At 52.3% G+C, this 18,738-nt stretch overlaps 7 protein-coding genes across 7 annotated transcripts; 2 read left to right on the plus strand and 5 right to left on the minus strand.

Annotated features, from left to right (window-relative positions):
* Positions 1 to 227: 227 nt before the first annotated feature.
* N7506_003685 (IQ calmodulin-binding motif domain protein) lies at positions 228 to 3,092 on the minus strand (the record flags this gene model as incomplete). The annotated part of the gene is made up of 1 exon (XM_056952980.1): positions 228 to 3,092. One exon carries the CDS (start codon positions 3,090 to 3,092, stop codon positions 228 to 230), a length of 2,865 nt encoding a protein of 954 aa, XP_056814672.1.
* A 1,765-nt stretch (positions 3,093 to 4,857) lies between these two features.
* N7506_003686 (phosphatidyl synthase) lies at positions 4,858 to 6,285 on the minus strand (the record flags this gene model as incomplete). The annotated part of the gene is made up of 1 exon (XM_056952981.1): positions 4,858 to 6,285. The coding sequence occupies one exon, from the start codon at positions 6,283 to 6,285 to the stop codon at positions 4,858 to 4,860; it is 1,428 nt and encodes a 475-aa protein (XP_056814673.1).
* Positions 6,286 to 7,324: 1,039 nt separating this feature from the next.
* On the plus strand, positions 7,325 to 8,388 carry gldB (putative glycerol dehydrogenase (GldB); the record flags this gene model as incomplete). Its single annotated transcript, XM_056952982.1, has 2 exons — positions 7,325 to 7,732; positions 7,819 to 8,388. 2 exons carry the CDS (start codon positions 7,325 to 7,327, stop codon positions 8,386 to 8,388), a joined length of 978 nt encoding a protein of 325 aa, XP_056814674.1.
* A 2,584-nt stretch (positions 8,389 to 10,972) lies between these two features.
* Positions 10,973 to 13,132, minus strand: N7506_003688 (uncharacterized protein; the record flags this gene model as incomplete). Its single annotated transcript, XM_056952983.1, has 3 exons — positions 10,973 to 12,516; positions 12,594 to 12,940; positions 13,101 to 13,132. 3 exons carry the CDS (start codon positions 13,130 to 13,132, stop codon positions 10,973 to 10,975), a joined length of 1,923 nt encoding a protein of 640 aa, XP_056814675.1.
* Positions 13,133 to 14,463: 1,331 nt separating this feature from the next.
* On the minus strand, positions 14,464 to 14,980 carry N7506_003689 (uncharacterized protein; the record flags this gene model as incomplete). Its single annotated transcript, XM_056952984.1, has 3 exons — positions 14,464 to 14,504; positions 14,575 to 14,886; positions 14,971 to 14,980. The coding sequence occupies 3 exons, from the start codon at positions 14,978 to 14,980 to the stop codon at positions 14,464 to 14,466; spliced, it is 363 nt and encodes a 120-aa protein (XP_056814676.1).
* A 204-nt stretch (positions 14,981 to 15,184) lies between these two features.
* On the plus strand, positions 15,185 to 16,164 carry N7506_003690 (uncharacterized protein; the record flags this gene model as incomplete). Its single annotated transcript, XM_056952985.1, has 3 exons — positions 15,185 to 15,247; positions 15,364 to 15,476; positions 15,528 to 16,164. 3 exons carry the CDS (start codon positions 15,185 to 15,187, stop codon positions 16,162 to 16,164), a joined length of 813 nt encoding a protein of 270 aa, XP_056814677.1.
* Positions 16,165 to 16,220: 56 nt separating this feature from the next.
* On the minus strand, positions 16,221 to 18,609 carry N7506_003691 (glutathione S-transferase family protein; the record flags this gene model as incomplete). The annotated part of the gene is made up of 6 exons (XM_056952986.1): positions 16,221 to 16,282; positions 16,350 to 16,695; positions 16,747 to 17,056; positions 17,110 to 17,231; positions 17,378 to 17,930; positions 18,002 to 18,609. 6 exons carry the CDS (start codon positions 18,607 to 18,609, stop codon positions 16,221 to 16,223), a joined length of 2,001 nt encoding a protein of 666 aa, XP_056814678.1.
* Positions 18,610 to 18,738: the final 129 nt, after the last annotated feature.

Here is an 18,738-nt window from a genome sequence, read left to right on the forward strand (position 1 = left end):
GCTCCAACACTGCCAAGGCCATGTAACGAAGCCAGCCCAATTGGCTGATATCTTCTTAAATCTTGGAATTTCCAGGGCTGCCAGGTGCTAGGAAGACAATTCTTTGTAAGAATAAAGAGGTAAAAATAGCATTCCAACGTTATAGTCTAGCCAACCCAACTCCGGCATTATATCTAGCTCTTGGCTCAGCAATCCAACAGAACAGAGGAAAAAACATTATATACCCCCTACAACCCCTCATAAACAGCCCCATGGCAAAGCCAATCCACCTCTCGAACCTTCTCCAGCTCCTCCACCAGTTTACCAACCTCATTCACAAACTCCGGCATACCAGCAGCTGCCAAGTTCTGACTAGCAGTAGTCGTAGCACGCACGCGCTCATTAGCACTCGACGCACTAAGACGCGAGAGAACATGACTTCGCAAACGAGAAAGGATCAACCGCGCAACCGGATCCGCAAAATTAGGCACTGTCTCCGAGTGCGAAGGCATCTCCGAAGCCGACGTCTCAGTCGTAATAACCAGCTGCGGCGACGCAGCGAGACAGGCTGTCGCAACGGGCGCAAGAACACGTTTGATAGTGGCTGCCAGCTGAGCACTTGCGGAGGGAGGCATAGGGTGCGTAGATTGCAGAATCGATTGAACGCGATCTGCGCTAATTTCATTAAAGTCCAAGGAGAGGATGCGATCGGCCTCTGGTTTCCATTGCGAGCGGGCATCTCGCTTGAGGAGGTTCTTTGCGGTTAGGAGGATGGATGCTGTTGCGACGATTTGGAAGGCTCGTGCGTGGAGACGCTCTAGTCGGCGTCGGTCTAGGCTGAGGGTTTCTGGAACGAGATCTTCGGATACGAGGGCGTTGCTGAAGACTGTGTCTGTGAGGCCTGTTGCGTAGACTCGGGCTGGGGCAGGATGCGGTTCGCCTTGGATACCTTCTGGGTCTCGCTTTTTCATCTCGTCTACGATGATCTTGCGATGGATGCGCCAGAAGCGGCGTGTTTTGTTAAGGCTGATTGATCCGTCTGCGACGCCGCGGTCGAAGGTGCGTTGTTCGTATCCCGGTGCTTCTTCGATGAGTTGGGGTGCGGCGAGCTGGATCATGAAGTTTGTTTGATCGAGGGAGAGAAGATCGATGATACTCATTAGTCGTGCGAGTCGGTCAATGGCGTCGCCGGAGGTGTCTTCGATGTACGCCTTAACCATAGGGTCTCGGTAAGGAGCGCATAGACGAGGCAGGATGTTGTTCATGAATTCAAAGAAATTGTCGTACGAGAACGTGCCGGCTTCGCACTGCCCTTGGACCAGTTTTGGATCCAGAACTTCACTGATTATCACGTAGAGGGAGTTGCCACGCTGAAGGGACCGTAACAGACGATCTTGAATCACTGTAGCCATCGCTACGGTCCAATTGGTGCCATGTCCGGCTTCGACGCCTGTCCGCATAGTGTCACACATCTGCTTCATTATTTGCCTGCGCGGCTCGGTGTAAGGTGCTTCTTCAATCTTGAACTCCTTGTTGACAAGTAGCTCATGAACCAGCTCCCGGTTCTCGGGGAGCGGAGTCAGGAATTTGGTGAATCGCTCATGGGGGGATGTGCGCTGTCTGTCCAGCTCTTGGAAGACCGCGGCATCGATGTTGTTGAACGACTCACTCAGAGGCGAGGTCATGCTCTCCGTCAAGACCTCCGTCGTGGGGGGTGCAGCCTCAGCAGATCGCGGGATGGCTTGCTTGGAGGCCGCGCGCTTCTTCTCGCGTTTGGCCTTTTTCAATGAATCCCGAATCATCTCCATATGACGCTCGGGTCCTGCAAGTCTTTTCAGACGGGCAAGCAGCAGAACTTGATTCTGGCGGATACCCTGTCTGTAGTCCTCTGCGGCACCTCCAGCCTTGTCGTTTTTGACGGTCTGCCAGATCAACTCCAATTCCACAAACTGTGCAACCATGATCTCAATCAAAACGGTTGAGTCGTGGGACTTCCAAGCATGGAACGCAGAAAAGAACACATTGTGTGATTCACACAAAGTCTGGATATCCGCAGTGATGACCGAAGGCGAACAGCAACCGGATGAAAGCAGTGCTGTAACCTGATCAAAGACAATCAGCAACTCCCGAGCCTTGGCAATCAAATCCTGCTCTTGATCTCCGTTGCTGCTCAAGACCTCTTTGGGGTGCGTGACGATCAAATAGCTACTGAGAAAAGTGCGCACAGCGCCCCTCTCCCCAAGTGTACCACCTTCCATATCCTGTAGTCCACAGAGCTTGAGGACCCTCGTCATGGTATCCAGCAACTCGGCACTGGAAAGAAGAGCCCCGACCTCCTCAAAGCTCATCTCGCGCACGCGATCTACGGAAAGATCCAAAGACTTGAACTCCGCCATAACCCTCTTCGCACGATGTGTCTTCCACACCCGCTGGATCTGCCGCGCAGCCGCATCTTCCGCAATGGACTTCATAACCTCCCGCGACATCTTCTTCTCCTCCGCCGCAGGCAAGCTACTCGTACGACGACGTCGATGAGTCTGATACGCCGCACGTCGTTTCTCCGCTTCAGCGAACTTCTCCGCCATCTCCAGCCGCAAACGCGCCTCCTCCGCGGCTTTCTTATCGCGCTGATCTTCCGCCTTCTTCTTGGCCCGTTTGACCTGGTCTTCGCACTTGGCTGTGATATCAGCCAACAGACGCTCCCGCGCCTGCTGTGCGGCGAGCGCTCGTTCCTCGATCTGTAGATTGCGCGTAGCTGCTTTGGCCAGCGCGGCTCGTAGCCTTACTTTCTCGGCATGTAATGCCCGGTCCGCGAGTCTTGCCTTTCGGCTTTCCAGGATCGAGGTGCGGCGGAGGTGTTGGGCGATGTTGTCTGCGCTTGAGGAGCCGGTTGAGGTGTGTGAGTGTAGGGAGGAAATTGAGCTTCGTCGGGAGGAAGAGGAGCGTCGGGCCTTGCTGGTTTTGCGGTAGAATCGGGCTGCGATGTGTGGGGGGAGGTTTAGGAATGTTTCATCCGAGATCATTTCCACATCTGTGAGAGAGTCGGTGTCTGAGAGAGGTGTCGGACCGGCATCTGGGAGCTGAATCTCGATGTCGGAGTTGCGACGGACCATGTTAGACGGTGAGGACGCGCTTTCGGCGGGGCAGAACTGATAAGGGTTCAGGGCTGCAAGGTTGGATATGGGAAGTTCAAGGTTGTGTTCTCGCAGTTTGCTAGCTAGAAGGATAGAATATGAAAAGGAAGAGAGGAATCTAAAGGACTCTCTGGACTGCGAAAGTCAAGCAACGATTGCGAAGAGATCCGAGCTTCGTTTCAGAGGTCAAAGGGAGATTAATGTAGGAATAGGGAGGATAGGAAGAATAGGAGACATGGAATGCAACCCCTGAATTAGATCATAGAGATTCAAGAGAACGACTTGAGCGACACAGCAGTGTCGATTACTGATCTCGGGTCGAAGATGGAATCCGATGGCCGCAAGCAGAACCCGTGGACGTCAACACGGCTGATGTAATCACGCGATAATGATTTCGTAGTTGACGTGATTGGAGTTTAATACTTGGACATACTCTCTATCACCAGTTCTGAATGTCTCGACTACATGATGTGTCTATTCCACATGGATCTGAGACTATTGCGCGAAACCCGGAAAGTTGCAGCCTCACGCAGCGGCCCTTTACTTCGATGTTTCAGACCTCTTGCAATCTTCCAATGGCGATCTACGGAGTACGCAGATGATGATCAGCCATGTGATACATCACAGATAAGCCAAGGGATGATTATACACGTGGGTAAAGGCTGAAACAGATGGGGTGAGGCATCTGGTCCAAGGCAAACCCGCCATCAGTCAGTATTGCAACCGCCACGAGCTGCCTAATTGATGACTGCCTACATCTGGGCAGCTGTGATTATCTTGTTGATTCCTAACACAGATGGCCCTGGGTGATTAACCAAGCTGGAGATAACGTTTCATTTGACAAGGATCTCAGAGCGGTCGATTGTGGAAGGGGTAAGAAGTCCAGACATGGTGATCAATTAAGCTTCATTTGGTGTAAAGACGTTCAGCTCGCCTCGTCAAGGAGAACAGAAAGCGTCATGTCTGCCAGGTGATTATCTGAGCTGATCCAGAGCTGCAGAAAATGCGGAAACACAAGGTTCTGAGAGATCAGCACCAGCAGGGAAGATCGTGTAGCTTACCCCAGATATTCGTCTGTTATGCCCGCGGGCAGTATGTAGAGCGCACAGCCAATAGGAAGTGAGTCCAAAGACGTCGACATAAGCAGTGCAAACAAGACAAACAGTTCAAACAGGTCGAATTCCAAAGTCTAGCAGTGGCCGGAAGCATCACCATGTCGTCAACCATCGAGAAAGCGTATTACCGGTGACCAATCGAGAACGAATCGAGAATGAAAAAAAATTGTATGGTATTGGATATGGGAATATAACTGCATGCGAAGAGATTCGCACAAAAAAAAGCAAAATAACAAAAGCTTTGCATCATGGCACATGAGATGTAGGAAGGAATCCAGTCTAAGGGATAAGTCAAAAAATTCGAAACCACCCGACCATGCATGATGATGCATGGTCTTCTCAGGTCGATCGTCATTCAGACCGACGGACAAAGGATATCAGAAGTCCTCAAGCCTAGGACCCCGGAATTTCCCCAAACCAAAATAGGTAAAGCCAAAATTGAGGGGTACATGCAGAGAGATGGCGGAGAGAGAGAGAGGAAGAAGCGAAGTCTATGAACGTGGCGTGACATCAAAAACGCCAGTTAAAAAAAAGGAAAAGAAAAAAGGAATCCTCTCTCAGGCCCAGATGGACTTTTTGAGTTTCGTGAGAGCGTGAAAAGATCTGACCAATGATGATCTTTTGGAACTTTACTCAATGGCGGAGGCACCGTCACCGTGGAGGACGGGGTTGACCTTGGGGTTCCACTTGAGCTTGAAGTCCTCGCCAAGCTCCTTGGCGAGGGCAGCCTTGACGGCCTCGAGGACGTGGGGGAAGACACCGAAGTTGGCGGGGCTGTTGAGGTCGTTCTCACCACCCTGGAAGACACCAGTGCGGACGAGACAGGTGTTCCAGCCGTACATGTTACCACCGATGATGTCGGAGGCGGGGTTGTCACCGACCATGTAGATGTTCTCGGGCAGACGGGCGACGCCGTGGAGCTCCTCCATCCAGGACTTCATGACCTCGTCGGCGTAGGTGTAGGTAGCGCGCTCGGGCTTACCGTAGACAACACGCTCGAGGTCAACACCGGTGAGGGTCTTGTACTGGGCCTCAATGGCGATACGGAAGGCACCCTGGGTGAGACGGGGGAGACCCTTGTGCTCAGTGGGCATGAGGAGATCACCCTGGGAGAAGTAGATGGGGATGCGGGTGGCGACGGGGTCCTCAGCCTTGGTGAAGATCTTGCCATCCTCGGCGAGGAGCAGATCCATGATCAGCTGCATATCGGTCTGGTAGTCACGGGAGTCGGCGAAGACCATGATGGCGTCGAACTTGGTCTTGGTGAAGTCGCGGGGCTTGGCCTGGGCCTTCTCCTCCTCGGTCAGGGTAGCCCAGGGAGAGATAGTGGGGTCCCAGGCGAGGAGATCCTTGGGGTGGACGACGTCCTTGAAGCCGTAGTTCTCAGCGACCTCGCGGATCTTGAAGTCATCACCACCGAGAACCAGAACAGTCTCGTAGTACTCGGACAAGGCCTGCATGGGAGTGTGGGACTGGATGAACTGGTCGGTGGAGATGGGCTGCTCAAGGATCTCGGAGAGCTGAGCACAGCGAGCCTCCTCGGTCTTACCACCACCGTTGGTCAGGAGAATGTGAGGGATGCGGATACCCAACTCGTTGTCACCGTTGAGGATCTTGAGGGCGACCTTGGCCTCCTCAATAGCGTGGTTACCGTGTGCCAGCACACCGTCAATGTCGAAAGCGAAGGCCATGTTCTTGGCCTTGGCGGTCTTCTCCTTGTTGATGTCCTGGACCTGAGAGGCCAAGATGTCACGGGAGACGGAGGGGACTCCGCTGCCCCGCTGAACAGATGAGAGACGGGACAGGCGGGGAGAGCGGGGGATGGGCAGAGAAGTTCCGAAGGAGTTGCGGGAGTTGCGGCGGTCCTTCATGGAAGGAGCCAAGCTCAGGTTGTGCATGAAGGAAGCGGCATCACTGATGGCGCTGCGGGTGGCGGGGATCTCAATGGTGTTGCCATCCTGGCCAGAAGGAATGGCGATGCCGGATCCAGCACGAGGGTGCTGGGTGGTCTCGGTCTTGGGGTCAACGCCCAGGTCAGCTTCATCGAAGCGAGCCATTGTGAAGGTGGTATAAAGGAGTAGAAGGGATAAGGTGGTCTTCTACTTTAAAGAGTCACTGATGGGATTCAGGACTCAAGATAAATTCAAGATGTGAGGAAGAAGGGAAAAGAAGTCACTGATAACGAACAAACAGGATGAAGGTGGGAGTTGAGCAGAGTATATATACAAAGCCCTATCTCATACCGGATTCAAGACAAACGGAAAAGGTGGTGTATTTTGCCATTGATGGTTACGAGGATCCACTCACCGGGTATCATCATTCCTAGGAATTATCGTCATCATTTGGCAACAAGATATCAATTTGCGGGTGGAGGATGAAACCGACGGGCGAGTACAGAGTACCTGCGTCATTGTGGCTGACACACTGTTTTTCCGTGTACCCAGTACGCGGGACACACTGCTTCCCGGTGGCCGACTGAATCAGAAAGACGGTGATTGGACGAGGCGGGGCTGGCTAGGCCGAGTTTGAAGCAACACAGCACGCCGAGTGGGTAGGAAGAGGCCTGAGACGGAGGGACGATTGGCTTGGAGTGCAGTTCGCCCGTGGGTCGGCCTGAGATCGATGGAGCCGATGACGATCGGCTCAAACGCTCACAGCACCGTTTCGGTCGGTGATGTCATCACTGCCCTTTGAAAATTACTAGTGGAAATTTTGCGTCTTTTTTTTCATTTCCGTAAGTTTCAATTGTTTTGGTCGCTTTTGGGGTAACATTCTGTTTTAAATGTTGACCTTCCCTTCATGCCCAAAGACATCAATTGGGTATCTAAATGGGAGACCTAAATAGTAACCCTCGCATACTGTGGAAATAACATGCACGACAAGGTTCGTGATGTTCGTGATCGACGTAACAAAAAAAAGGAGGGGTGGTACGGCAGTCAAGTTTCTGATTAGATAATGGACTGGCTTGCCCCTCCACCCCACTTTCAAACATCGTCATTGCCTTCCAGCTCCACCCGCTCTTATACACTGGTCTGTCTTCTACATCTGAAGCTCCTTCTTCCTTCCTACACACTACTATACCCAATTATATTCACAATGTCATCTGGAAAGACTCTTACTCTAAGCAATGGCGTGAAGATGCCCGCCGTCGGCTTCGGCACCTTCGCCAGCGAGGGCTCCGTTGGCGAGACCTACGCTGCCGTCACCGCTGCTCTTACCACCGGCTACCGTCACCTTGACTGTGCCTGGTTCTACCTCAACGAGCACGAGGTTGGTGATGCTATCCGTGACTTCCTCAAGGCCAACCCTTCCGTTAAGCGTTCCGACATCTTCGTCACCACAAAGGTCTGGAACCACCTTCACCGCCGCGAGGACGTTCTCTGGTCCGTCAACAACTCTCTTGAGCGTATGAAGCTTGACTACATTGATCTCTTCCTCGTTCACTGGCCCATTGCCTCCGAGAAGGAGACCCAAGAGAAGCCTAAGATTGGCCCCGATGGAAAGGTATGTGTGATGCAATTGCAAGACAATAACGCCCCCAAAAAAAAACAAGGCACCTGAACAGCTATAGCTAACCTATTACACTACAGTACGTCATCCTCAAGGACCTCACCGAAAACCACGAGGAGACATGGCGCGCCATGGAGGAGCTTTACGCAGACGGCAAGGCCAAGGCCATCGGTGTGTCCAACTGGACCATCCCCCAGCTTGAGGCCATGAAGAAGTACGCCAAGGTCTTCCCTCAAGTCAACCAGATTGAGATCCACCCCTTCCTTCCCAACGACGAGCTGGTGAACTACTGCTTCGCCAACAAGGTCCTGCCCCAGGCCTACTCTCCTCTCGGCTCCCAGAACCAGGTCCCCACCACCGGTGAGCGTGTGGCTGAGAACAAGACCCTCAACGCCATCGCCGAGAAGGGCGGCAACACCCTCGCCCAGGTCCTCATTGCCTGGGGTCTCCGTCGCGGTTACTCCGTGCTCCCCAAGAGCTCCAACCCCAAGCGTATCGAGTCCAACTTCAAGTCTATTGAGCTTAGCGATGAGGACTTCGCGGCCGTCAACGAGGTTGCCAAGGGCCGCCACTGCCGCTTCGTCAACATGCGCGATACCTTCGGCTACGATGTCTGGCCCGAGGAGACCGCCAAGGGCCTGTCCATGTAAATTTGGCCAGGATCTATAATGGATTTAAAATAATTACCCCTCAAAAAGAGGGTTTTTGAGAGGAAATGTGTTTACGAACGGACTACGAACTCTGTTAGATGAATTGGACATACCATTGATCTCAAAACCGATTATGAACCCACGTACATGTGTAAACGTACACGTAGCTCTCCTTCCCAACATTCCATTGCCTTGTTTCATCCACGCACCATAGACTGGATCTCGGGTTTGAGTCGGGCTTGAGCCGACTCTATCATTCGATGCTGAACTTCACCGGCACAGCCCTTTGTATCTCAAACCCCGCCAGGATCCACGACCCCTCCAAGGCGAAGGAGGGGTCCAATAATTGAGCTCCGGGCCACCACTGCCAATTCCCAAAGAATAAAGAATACCAAGAAAACCATGGAAACAGCAAATTGCAAATTTCATTCCCATCAGATCCTACACTAATTGTACTGTAATTTCTGAAAATTGGTCTGGGATTCCCGACCAATTAGGACATGCTCACTCAGACCCCTCGACGATGATTGGGGAGAATAGCTGTGCAGTGTATGCCGTCTATAATAAAAAAAGATAAATAAATAAATAGTTACAGTTGTTCAATAGTGCAAGGTTACACTGTGCCTGAACAAAATGTTGCACTCTCCCCAACCCTTCCCCCTACTGTACGGAGTACAACTCTAGAACAAAAAGCGGCTACCATTTCCACACAATTCCAATCCGTCCTCAAGCCCTACCCGCCAAAAACCCAAAGAAAAAAAGGAATACGAAATAAGAAATAAATCCCAAGGAGCAGTGTGCTCCGACTCAATGCAGACGATGTCATCCCGCGTTGACCTGTGGCTCGACCGGGAAGCCCCTGCGCCACTAAGGGGCTTAGCGCTTGAGACGCCTTACCGTATTGGGCACTAGCGTGCTGGCCATAGCAGAATCCGGAAAATGTCGGAGTAGTGGGCTTTTCATTGCACGATTTCAACTGCACCGAGACGCCGAATCGAGTAGTCTGTCGTTTCGAGGGGTTACGGACACTACTTGTACTTGTAGTGTTTGTTCGTGCTTGTTCTTGTTCTTGTTCTTGTTCTGGTGTTGGGTCTTGTGCTACTTGTACGGAGTACATGTACGACACGTGGGACTGTATACGACAGGTTCTTGTACTGTGTACACGGAATATCCTCGGTTACTCGTCCGCTTGGCTCGATAGAATTCATAAGTAGGTCAATACATTAAGTCCAATGTACTCCGTACTCCGTAGTGGGATATAGTCAACAAAGCGAAGTGGGATGAAGATCCCATTACCTAAAATCCAAAGAGAACTTGTATGCATGCAAATACAATATGTATGAGTTTGTATGGAGTTACAAGGTACTTGTACATACTAGTACTAGCGTTAGTCTCCTTCCAATATTGGATGATCAATGACGGAAATTACTTGCTAAAGGCCTCAGAAATCTGTTAGTGGCATATTTAATGCCTCATCTACGTAGTTCGTAGGCTGTGAGAAAAAACCTAGTTAACCTAGGGTCCAGTTACTCCGTAGTATGTACGAGACATTCGCGCCTTGAACCTTTTGCCGGCCCGGGTTCCAAGGTTGCATTTGCATCCCGATACCGATCATGATCGGGATTCACGTCGGGGGAGGAACTTCGGCGGAATAGAGGTGCTCCGGTTTTCCAAGTTCCTGTGAGTTTGGAGGCGTGGTTGTAATTAGTAGCTACTTACCAGCAATGGAAGTAACTAGTCACTTGCTATAGAGGTTAAGGCTGCATTGCACACCTGGGGGTTGGGCTGATCTACCTTACATCGTTAGGGCATGTGCGTCCTTACCTTAGGGAGTAATTTGTGAAAACTGGAGTACATGCAGTCTACAAGTTCGATGCACTCCAGGTCTACCGTGTGATATGGACGTACGGAGTATGAAAATATAGAACTAGAGCGGTTACCCTTTTCAAGGTTGCAAAGCAGGGCTTGTCAATTTCATAGACTGCTCTAGCCCCGTCCGGTTTGCAAAAACATCACAGTGATCAGCATGGTAACGGCTATCCGTACGAGTATCAAGCCACAAGTATATTTGATTGGGAGGCTCAATGCAGCAAGTGATTGCTTCTGGCTCGGATCATCTTCAAGGCCCAAACGCGCTGCCTGGGTGCCCGCTACAGCCGTGGAGATGTATATCCCTTGTCAAACTTTGTCAAAGCGGCTAGGTGCATACACTAGCCCTACGAGTCGAAATCACGACCCGAACCTTGGAGCAGGTGGATGTCGAGAGGCCGGGGGTGAGGTCGCCTGTGCCCCCTACGGATCCCGAGGTGGAAAGCGTGGCGCAACGGCACAGACGTCATTCTGCATGGAGGTGAACCGTGCAGCTCCATCTTATCTTGATCATAGATGAGACCTTCCATTCGATAAAGATATAGTGAAGAAAAACGAAAAACGGAATAACATTTGGTATCTCAAAAAGACAAGCGAACTCCCTGGATATATATATGAAAAGAGCGACAGTACGGAAATCAGGGTATCAGTAGCTTGTTGCAAGCTGGAAAGAAGGAAAGAATTAGATATCTGCACACAGTTCCCGCGGTGAAGATCAAGATCTCGAGCGCACCCGCTTGGCGGCTGGAGTGCACCCCGCGCTCATCTGGAGGTGACTCCGAGATGAATCGTCTGTGCTCTTGGTGCTGCGGGTGGGAATGCCACTGACGAAAGATTGGTCTGTGGGCTGTTTGGCAGCCTTTGAGGCAGGCGCAGGGAGCTTGGACGAGCTAGGGGATTTGGGAGAGATCTTGCGGCGGCCCTTGGTGGGCGTGGAGGGGGCGGGGACCGCCACGGTCACCTCGGCTGCGGAAGGCTTGCTTGTGCTGCTACCGGTCTTGACAGGGGTGCCTGAGCCCATCTTCCCCAAATCGCCCAAGCGCCTCACCCGGCGTGACCGCGGGGTTGCAGAAGCGGGTGCAGTAGGGGCGGTTAGACCGCTGTCTGTGGCCCCACTCTGACCACCCTGCTCTGCCTTCTCGGTCTGGCGACGGCTGCTGCGCTGGGCGGGTGCGGCTTTCTTTGTTGATCGCTTGCTCTCCGCTCGGCGAGGTGTTGCACCGACGTCATCCTTGCATTGATCACCTTCATCCTCAAACTCGTCGATGACTTCCTTGTATTCTTCATACTCAGCCATGCGCTCTTCGTTCCACGACACTTGCTTCCGTTTCGTGGAGCTGGCCTCGCGAGGTGGGCTCTCATGCTCATCGGTGCCAGCCTGAGCACTCGCCTCGCTCAATTCTTGAGCAAGGGCCTCCAGCGCGACCATGGGGGTCACGGATTTACCCTTGTTGAGCCGAGTGTTGCGCTTCGTAGCCAAAGCCAGCTGCTGCGAGTCGGTCCGTTGCAGGAAGATGAACTCGGTACCTTTCGCCCGACGGAGCGCGATAGTGTTGCGCACAGAAGGAGCACTTGGGCCCTTGGTACGAGAGCTTCGACGACAAGCAGGACTCGCGGGCGCGGGCTCTTCCATGATTTCTTTGTGGATGATTTGTTCCTGCTCCTCCGCGTCAACGGGAACAAGCTTGACGTCATGTTTACTCGGCGATAATTGCACCTTGACTGGCGAGGGGGAGTTGGTGTTTAGATCTTCCAAGACACGTCGCGATCGCGGTGTCGATCTTTCAACTTCAGGTGATTCCTCAGTGCTGGAGGATACTTCTGTAGGCTCCGCATCCTCGGGGTGCGATGCCTTGGCGGCGCGCTTCGCCTTGGCCCGCGACAAGAAGTCATTAAGCAACTCTGCATCTTCTCCGTCCAAGGAGCTTCGCAGAGCAGAGCGTACTAGTTTCACTTCCTGCTCCTGGGTGAGGTCTTGTGCGGGCTCCCCAACGGTCTCTCCGGCTTGAGCGATCACGGGCGGCACCACTTGATCGGGGGATGTAGACTGGAGATCTTCGGCATCTTTTGAGTCGGATGCCGTGAGGTCTGCCTGGGCATCATTGTAGACCGGTGTCTTGGCGGACTGCCACATGTCGCTGAGCGGTTGAGGAGAGTCGTTCATCGCAACATCATTGGTAGCTGACTGGTTGCCAGTAAATCCAAACACGCTCTGAGGGTTATCGTTGTGGATGTTAAAATTAAATTCGGGCATTTTGCCTGTCATATATTAGCCATAGGGTTCCGGGTAGGGTGTTCGGGATGCCACAATGTCCCGTATGAGGCCGAGGACTCACGCTTCTTTCGGGATGCCTGCATCTCCCATTTGGTTTCTAGGAACGACCGGCCGCGTTGTTCCATCTCGGTCTCTTGCTCTGCATCGCTAGGGTCAACGCATCGGCGCTTAACGCCACGCTGGTAATCCGAAGTCGGGTTCTTAGCGGCACCGATTCCAGTGCTTTGACCTTCTGGTTCAGTCTTCATGCCGCCGAATGGGAAGCGAATGCGCTTCCACAGCTTTCGTGATTTGTCACCGGCGCGGACAGGGGTCGAAGGTTTGCGATCCCACAGTCGTGGCAAGGCACTCAGGGCTTTGATTGGTGTAAAGCTAAATGAGCTCTCTGTCGGGGGGTTTGTGGTAGCGCTGGGAAAACACGCGATGTTAGTGTCAACAATACACGGCGGTGTGGACCACAACACAGGACCAACGATAAAGAACGGGCGCGAGAACCAAATGAGGAACGAATATCGAAGCCACGTAGAAGCAAGATCGAAAAGGGGCTGTAGGAAGAAATGCGACATACCTTTGCGCTGGCGAGGGAGGGTGGTTCTCCATGTTGACGCGTGTGGAATGTGTCAAAAATCCGTTGGAATCCGGATGATCCAATATATACAAATTAATCGGTCGGAAGGGCTAATTGGATGCAGCAGGAATCATGCAAACTGAAGATACAGCCCGCTATATAGCGTTTGTCGAAAAGTCGTGATGGATGCGAAAGCAAGTAGGCGAAGCGGGATGTGGTTTTGCTTTGTTCCTCCGTTGCCTGGCCAACCTTGGGCCCTATCCATTCTGACAGCCCTACGAAGTACTCTATTGGCGATGCTTTTCTTTTGGGCACTTGCACTTATAGTACATTAGGACTACTTCATTTACTGTTGTGGTTCATGAATTCTCTAGGCTATTGAAAGGCACATCCAGGGATACGGACTTTGTTCAGCCAGAACTGAGCACTCCCTGTCGGCACACTTATATACTTCATGCTATATCGCTATCAAGCCTAAAACAGTATGTTGAGCGCCACTATACAGGGTCTTTGACTTGAGGTATGTAAATTTACAATGAGCATCTGATATTGGCGATGTCTGTCCGGAACAGGTCTTGCAAACGGGCGACTTCAAAAGACAGAGGATATGATGTTGAATGCAGAACACATGTTGGTGAACTTTGAACGGGATGTAAAACATCCATACCTAGGTTTTTTCTTTCTTTGCAATTACCTAGGTAGAGGTTTTGCTGAGTGTCTCAGTCCATATATATAGTACCTCCACGGTGCAAAACCTCGAAGGCTCCAACACAACCTTGGAACTATATCAAACTGTGGAACCACCTGGGCAAGTTTAAAATGACTGCCCGAGGGTAATTGTACGCCTCCAGCTGTGCGGCTGTTCTCGACTGCATGGGCATGAGAAAACCCTTGGAAGCTCATGGCTCAGAGACTGCCCAGCTGAGGTCGGAAATCCCAATGATAGCAGATAGACCTCGGGACTTTATGGTAGGATAGCACATTCCAAGGTTGAAGTATTACACCTGAGCATCGCTACCTAGACTGATACCTAGTAAGGCGAAGAAACTACGCTTATAGGTGCCTAGACACTGAAGCTACAGGGCTGAACCGGACCTCGGGAGTCGGCTTCCAAGCCCTGTAGGTTCCCAATGCACCCGTGGACTTCGCCTTTGGAGACTTCTGCGGCCTACACTACAGCAAGAAATAGTCCAAGGACAGGCTGCGCACCTATCCTTTCCCAACCTCGAAAGATCCCACCTGGGTAACAAAGTATCTCTAGGCCTAAGCCCACAGACTTGATCATATCTCATTAATCATATCATGCAACGCTAGCTATGCTCGAAATCCCCGTTTGCTCACCAGAAGAGGAAATAAAACCATCCTATTTCAACTCCTTTTCATCAAACGGATCTCCAAATTCAGCTATATGAGAGAACCCCAGTCAGCATGAGGGAAAGATGCATAGAATGTATCCCCAAATACAACAACATACCTAAACTGAAATCCTTGTCAATGACAAATTCCATAGCGCGCTGGTAGTCTTCCTGTGCACGCTTGGTCTTCCAGGCGCCCACGAGGGGGTGTGCGCTCGGGTCAGATGGTCCTGCCTGATTCTCGAGAGTGGTGCGGTGTTCCGCGGTGGATCCGGCTGGCGCTTGTGACTGGGAGCCAGGGGGAGAGATTTCTGATGTGTTGAATGCAGAAGTGTGGGCGCTGCCGGTAGGAGTGCGAGCGCCGGCCCTGTCATCGCGGACAGAGTCAACGGAAGATGTCATTGCGGAATCGCCGTCTGGGTCTTTGTGATCTGGTTCGTGGTTAGTTGAATGATTCATCGTGGAGAAATAGAATATGAGGTCTGTGTCTGAATGGGTAGATAGCTGCCACTTACCGAAGGCCATGGCTTGAATGGAGTGAAGTTGGAGAAGTGCGGGATCAACAGCTCGGACAGGCGGTGGCCCCGGGGTTCGCACCGCGAATTTTTCTTCTTTCTTTCTCTGTCAGCTATATACTGCACATACTATAATTGCTCTTCTGCTTCTGCGCTCTATATCTAGGGCTTTGTTTCTTAATTCTATCTTTTTTTGCAATTCCGTCTGTGTGCAATGAGTGCAAATTCCGGTGCGGCTCCCGATGCCTGGGAGGATTCGTGGGAAACCCAAGCAGATGTATGAAATAACATATCCCAAGGCCCATTGGACTACAATATGAGTCCCTCACAACAGCCCTACAAGACTTCATGACCCACGAAGCATGTTCTGCATGTACTGATAGCCTTCAACAGCATCTCGATTCTCAGCCTACCCCGCCGTCCGACAAGAAAGTCTCCTCCAAAGTGACCAAAGCACAACGCAGGGCACAGCAAGCAGAATTCAACCGACAACTATGGGCTGAAGCGTAAGTCTAAATCCTGGCAATTTCCCTATCTCGGAAGCTGAGTGGCCCCAGCGACTCCCCAGAGACCTTCCACTTCGCCGAAGCGCGCGCCGATGTGCCCCTCAAGCAGGACATCAAGCCAGCAGTCAAGCTGTTGAGCCGAAAACCCCAACTAGTGACCAGACACTCCTCCTCGTCGGGTACAATCGATGCTGCAAGCGCTGGATTTGGCCAGCTTGGAATAGACGATGACGATTCAGAGGAGGAAAAGGCGCCCGAGCCAACACCCGAAGAGCGCCATGCAATTGCACTCAAGAACAGAGAGGAAAAGCAGCGGAAGTACGAAGAGGTGCGCGAACGCTTATTTGGCAGCCCGTCTGCTACGGCTTCCGGGACCTCGTCGCCAGGAAGTACGACCCCGCCTCGACAGAATTCTGGTGAGGGTCGAGGTAGAGGAAAGGGACGAGGTGGAGGCAGAGATCATCGGGAAAAGAGAGAACCTTCGGCCGCTCCGAGCAAGTCTAAGCATCTTTACGACCCGTCTACTTCAGCAAAGCCAAATGCACCCTTTGGGCGGGGTGGCCGTGCCCAGCTTGAACGTGTTGGCTCCGACCCTCAAGCTCCACAGCAACCACTACGCAACCCGCGGGGCCCTGATGCTAGTGGGAGAGGGGGCTTCAATTTCAACCGGGGTGCTCGAACAGGCTAAAACATGCGATGCCGCTATTTCCTTCCCTACGGCACAAAGCCGTTATCCAAGGGAGTTCAAGGAAGGCCTCGTCCTGCATTGATGGCGTTCGCGACCTGCGACGTGTTTGGGCGATTTTCTGCGTTGCGAAGAGTGTCAGTGCGCGGCCAGACGTCCGAAAAAAATGAAAGATGCGAGACACTCACGGGCGTAGCGTTCATAGCTGTCCAGGTACAGCTCGTCCGTGCTGGTGGTCGCTTGAATATGCGGGTCGCTTTCAATGGCATCTACCCAAGCTGCCAACCTGCTTCCCTGATCGGCATCTGGCCAGCCGCGGTACGGCTTCAGGACCCGTCTCAGACGGAGGATCCAAGGGGCAGCTTGGACGTCTACAAGGGACATCTGCGGGCCCATGAAGAATGGTCCTTTGGGATGTGCCACCTCGAGTAGCTGCTCCATGGAAGCCCGCAGGTCCTGCGCCTTCTCAATCTGCCCCTGCTGGTCCTGCTCTTGTAGGACTCGGTAGAAACCCGGCACGAGATGCCGATTCACCTGCATCATATCAGCAATGGTTCCCAGGCCAGAAGATTCTTGTTGGCATACATGATCAGCCCACAAACGGCAATGGGCGCGCAATTTCGCATCTCCTGGAAGCAACGCTGCTCCCACACCCAGATCTTCGAGCTGTGGTTGATTGGTTAGCGAGAGACTGAGGCATCGACTGGTTGGCTTTACATATTCCAGTAATACGTTACTTTCATAGCATCCCCAGTTATCGTGTCGCAAAGCAGGGACCAGCCCCCTGGGGTTCACCTCCAACAGCGAGGCCGGCTTTGCGTACGGGTCCACCTCGATGTATTGGTACGGAATACCCTTCAGCTCCAACGCAATCCATACGCGCTGCACGAATGGACTTTCGAGCGGGTCAAATTAGCTTTTCATCTGGGTTCGAACCGGGGAACTCACCAGAAGCAGCTTCCATATAATTTGAGGTTGACTTCGCCGGCGTGCTTGACGACAGTCTCAGCAGCCAGACCTGTCGCCTTGGTGTGATATGATTTTGGACTTGGTCCAGACATGATTCGGTCCTGTTGATATCTTATTAGATCGTGTGTATGAAGTCGAAACAATGGAACATATGTATGAAGTCGCTTGCAAGATCCAAAACCTGAGAGATGACGTAGCCACACTCATGCGGGGATTCTCGCTTGTTAAACCTCGAAGATGAACGTACCACTCTCGTCCTTTTGTCTTTCTTATCCTTCAAAACGGATCGTTGGACACTGCTCTTCTTTACGCGATCGCTTTCTTCAAGTGTGTGCTGATGACCTCCACTCACCCCGTCATCCTTACCGTTAGCTCCGTTTCCATTCACCCGCTGAATGGTGTAATATCGTGCGCCATTCGCCCCTGGGTGACTAGGGGGCAGGCCGGGATTTGACGCGAGCATTTCAAAAGCCTGATCACTTCGGATGGAGGGGTCACCGCTCAGAGCAAAAGTATACATACCAGGCACGCTAGACGGCCCAGCCTCAACGGAGGGGTCCAAGTCTGAAATCTCAGACCTGGGAAAGTACTCCATGACCTTAATTTTGACATGACAGAGATTTCTTTCTCGGGCTGTGCGCTTGCGCTTCTTCTTTTCTGGGTTATCGGATTTGGGCGTACCAGGAGGCCGGCCCTTCAACCGACAGTCCCAGTAATGCGAGACAAAGGGCTTACGCTTGTACCGCTGTGTCGAGCGATGGGAATATACATTGTCAACATGCGGAAAGTAAGTATTGAACCTGGGCGGTGAGTTGAGCAGTCAGTTCGCGCCGGGGGATATATACTAGATACTAAGGAGACATCTACATACTCATCTTCACTCAGAGTAATCATTTCATCAACGTTGAACAGTCTGTCTCTCCAGTAATCCAAGTCTGGAGGGTCGGGTATTGCTTTGAAACCCCGTAGCTCGCCGTGTGCAACCAACGAAGTCGGATCAGTAGACTCGGCGCTCATCTCGGCAAAGTCCTGCTGAAACGACTGAATGGGCGACGGCAACATTGCAAAGCCATCATTGTGCGCCGGATGCGCCGGGTTCACCATCGCGAGACCGTTCTGCGACAGGGGTGCCGGAGGTAACATCTGTCCGGCACTAGGGGCATGGAATGCCCCGGACTGAGGATTGATGAGCTGCTCATTTTCAAAGTCGTCGCCGTAATCCCGGCGTTGCTGCAAACTGTCCCGAGTGGGTGGTCGCGTCTGTTGAAATTGAGGAGCTGGTACATTCCCAGACTGATGTGATTGGTGCTGATCCGGCTGAGCTGCGATCATAAAGTCAGGCACTGTCTCGCCAGGACGAACAAATGTAGTATTTGGCGCATGGCGCGTGAGTCGGCGCGTCTCAGCCGGAGGACGATAAGGTGCGAAGTTATGTGAGCCTCCATCGAAGGGAACTAGATGCGAGAGGTTCTCGGACATGTCGAAGTAGATAATTAGAGTTGTGGGGGAAGGGGTGCTGCTTTTGAAAGGGTTGAAGCGGCGTTGTGGGGTTGCAGTCCTGGGAAGCTCGGATCTTTTTGGCTTTCCTTTTAGCTTTCTACAAAACAA

The sequence above is a fragment of the Penicillium brevicompactum genome (assembly GCF_028827555.1).
Source record: "Penicillium brevicompactum strain IBT 35665 chromosome Unknown utg000002l_segment0_segment0, whole genome shotgun sequence".
Taxonomy (NCBI): domain Eukaryota; kingdom Fungi; phylum Ascomycota; class Eurotiomycetes; order Eurotiales; family Aspergillaceae; genus Penicillium; species Penicillium brevicompactum.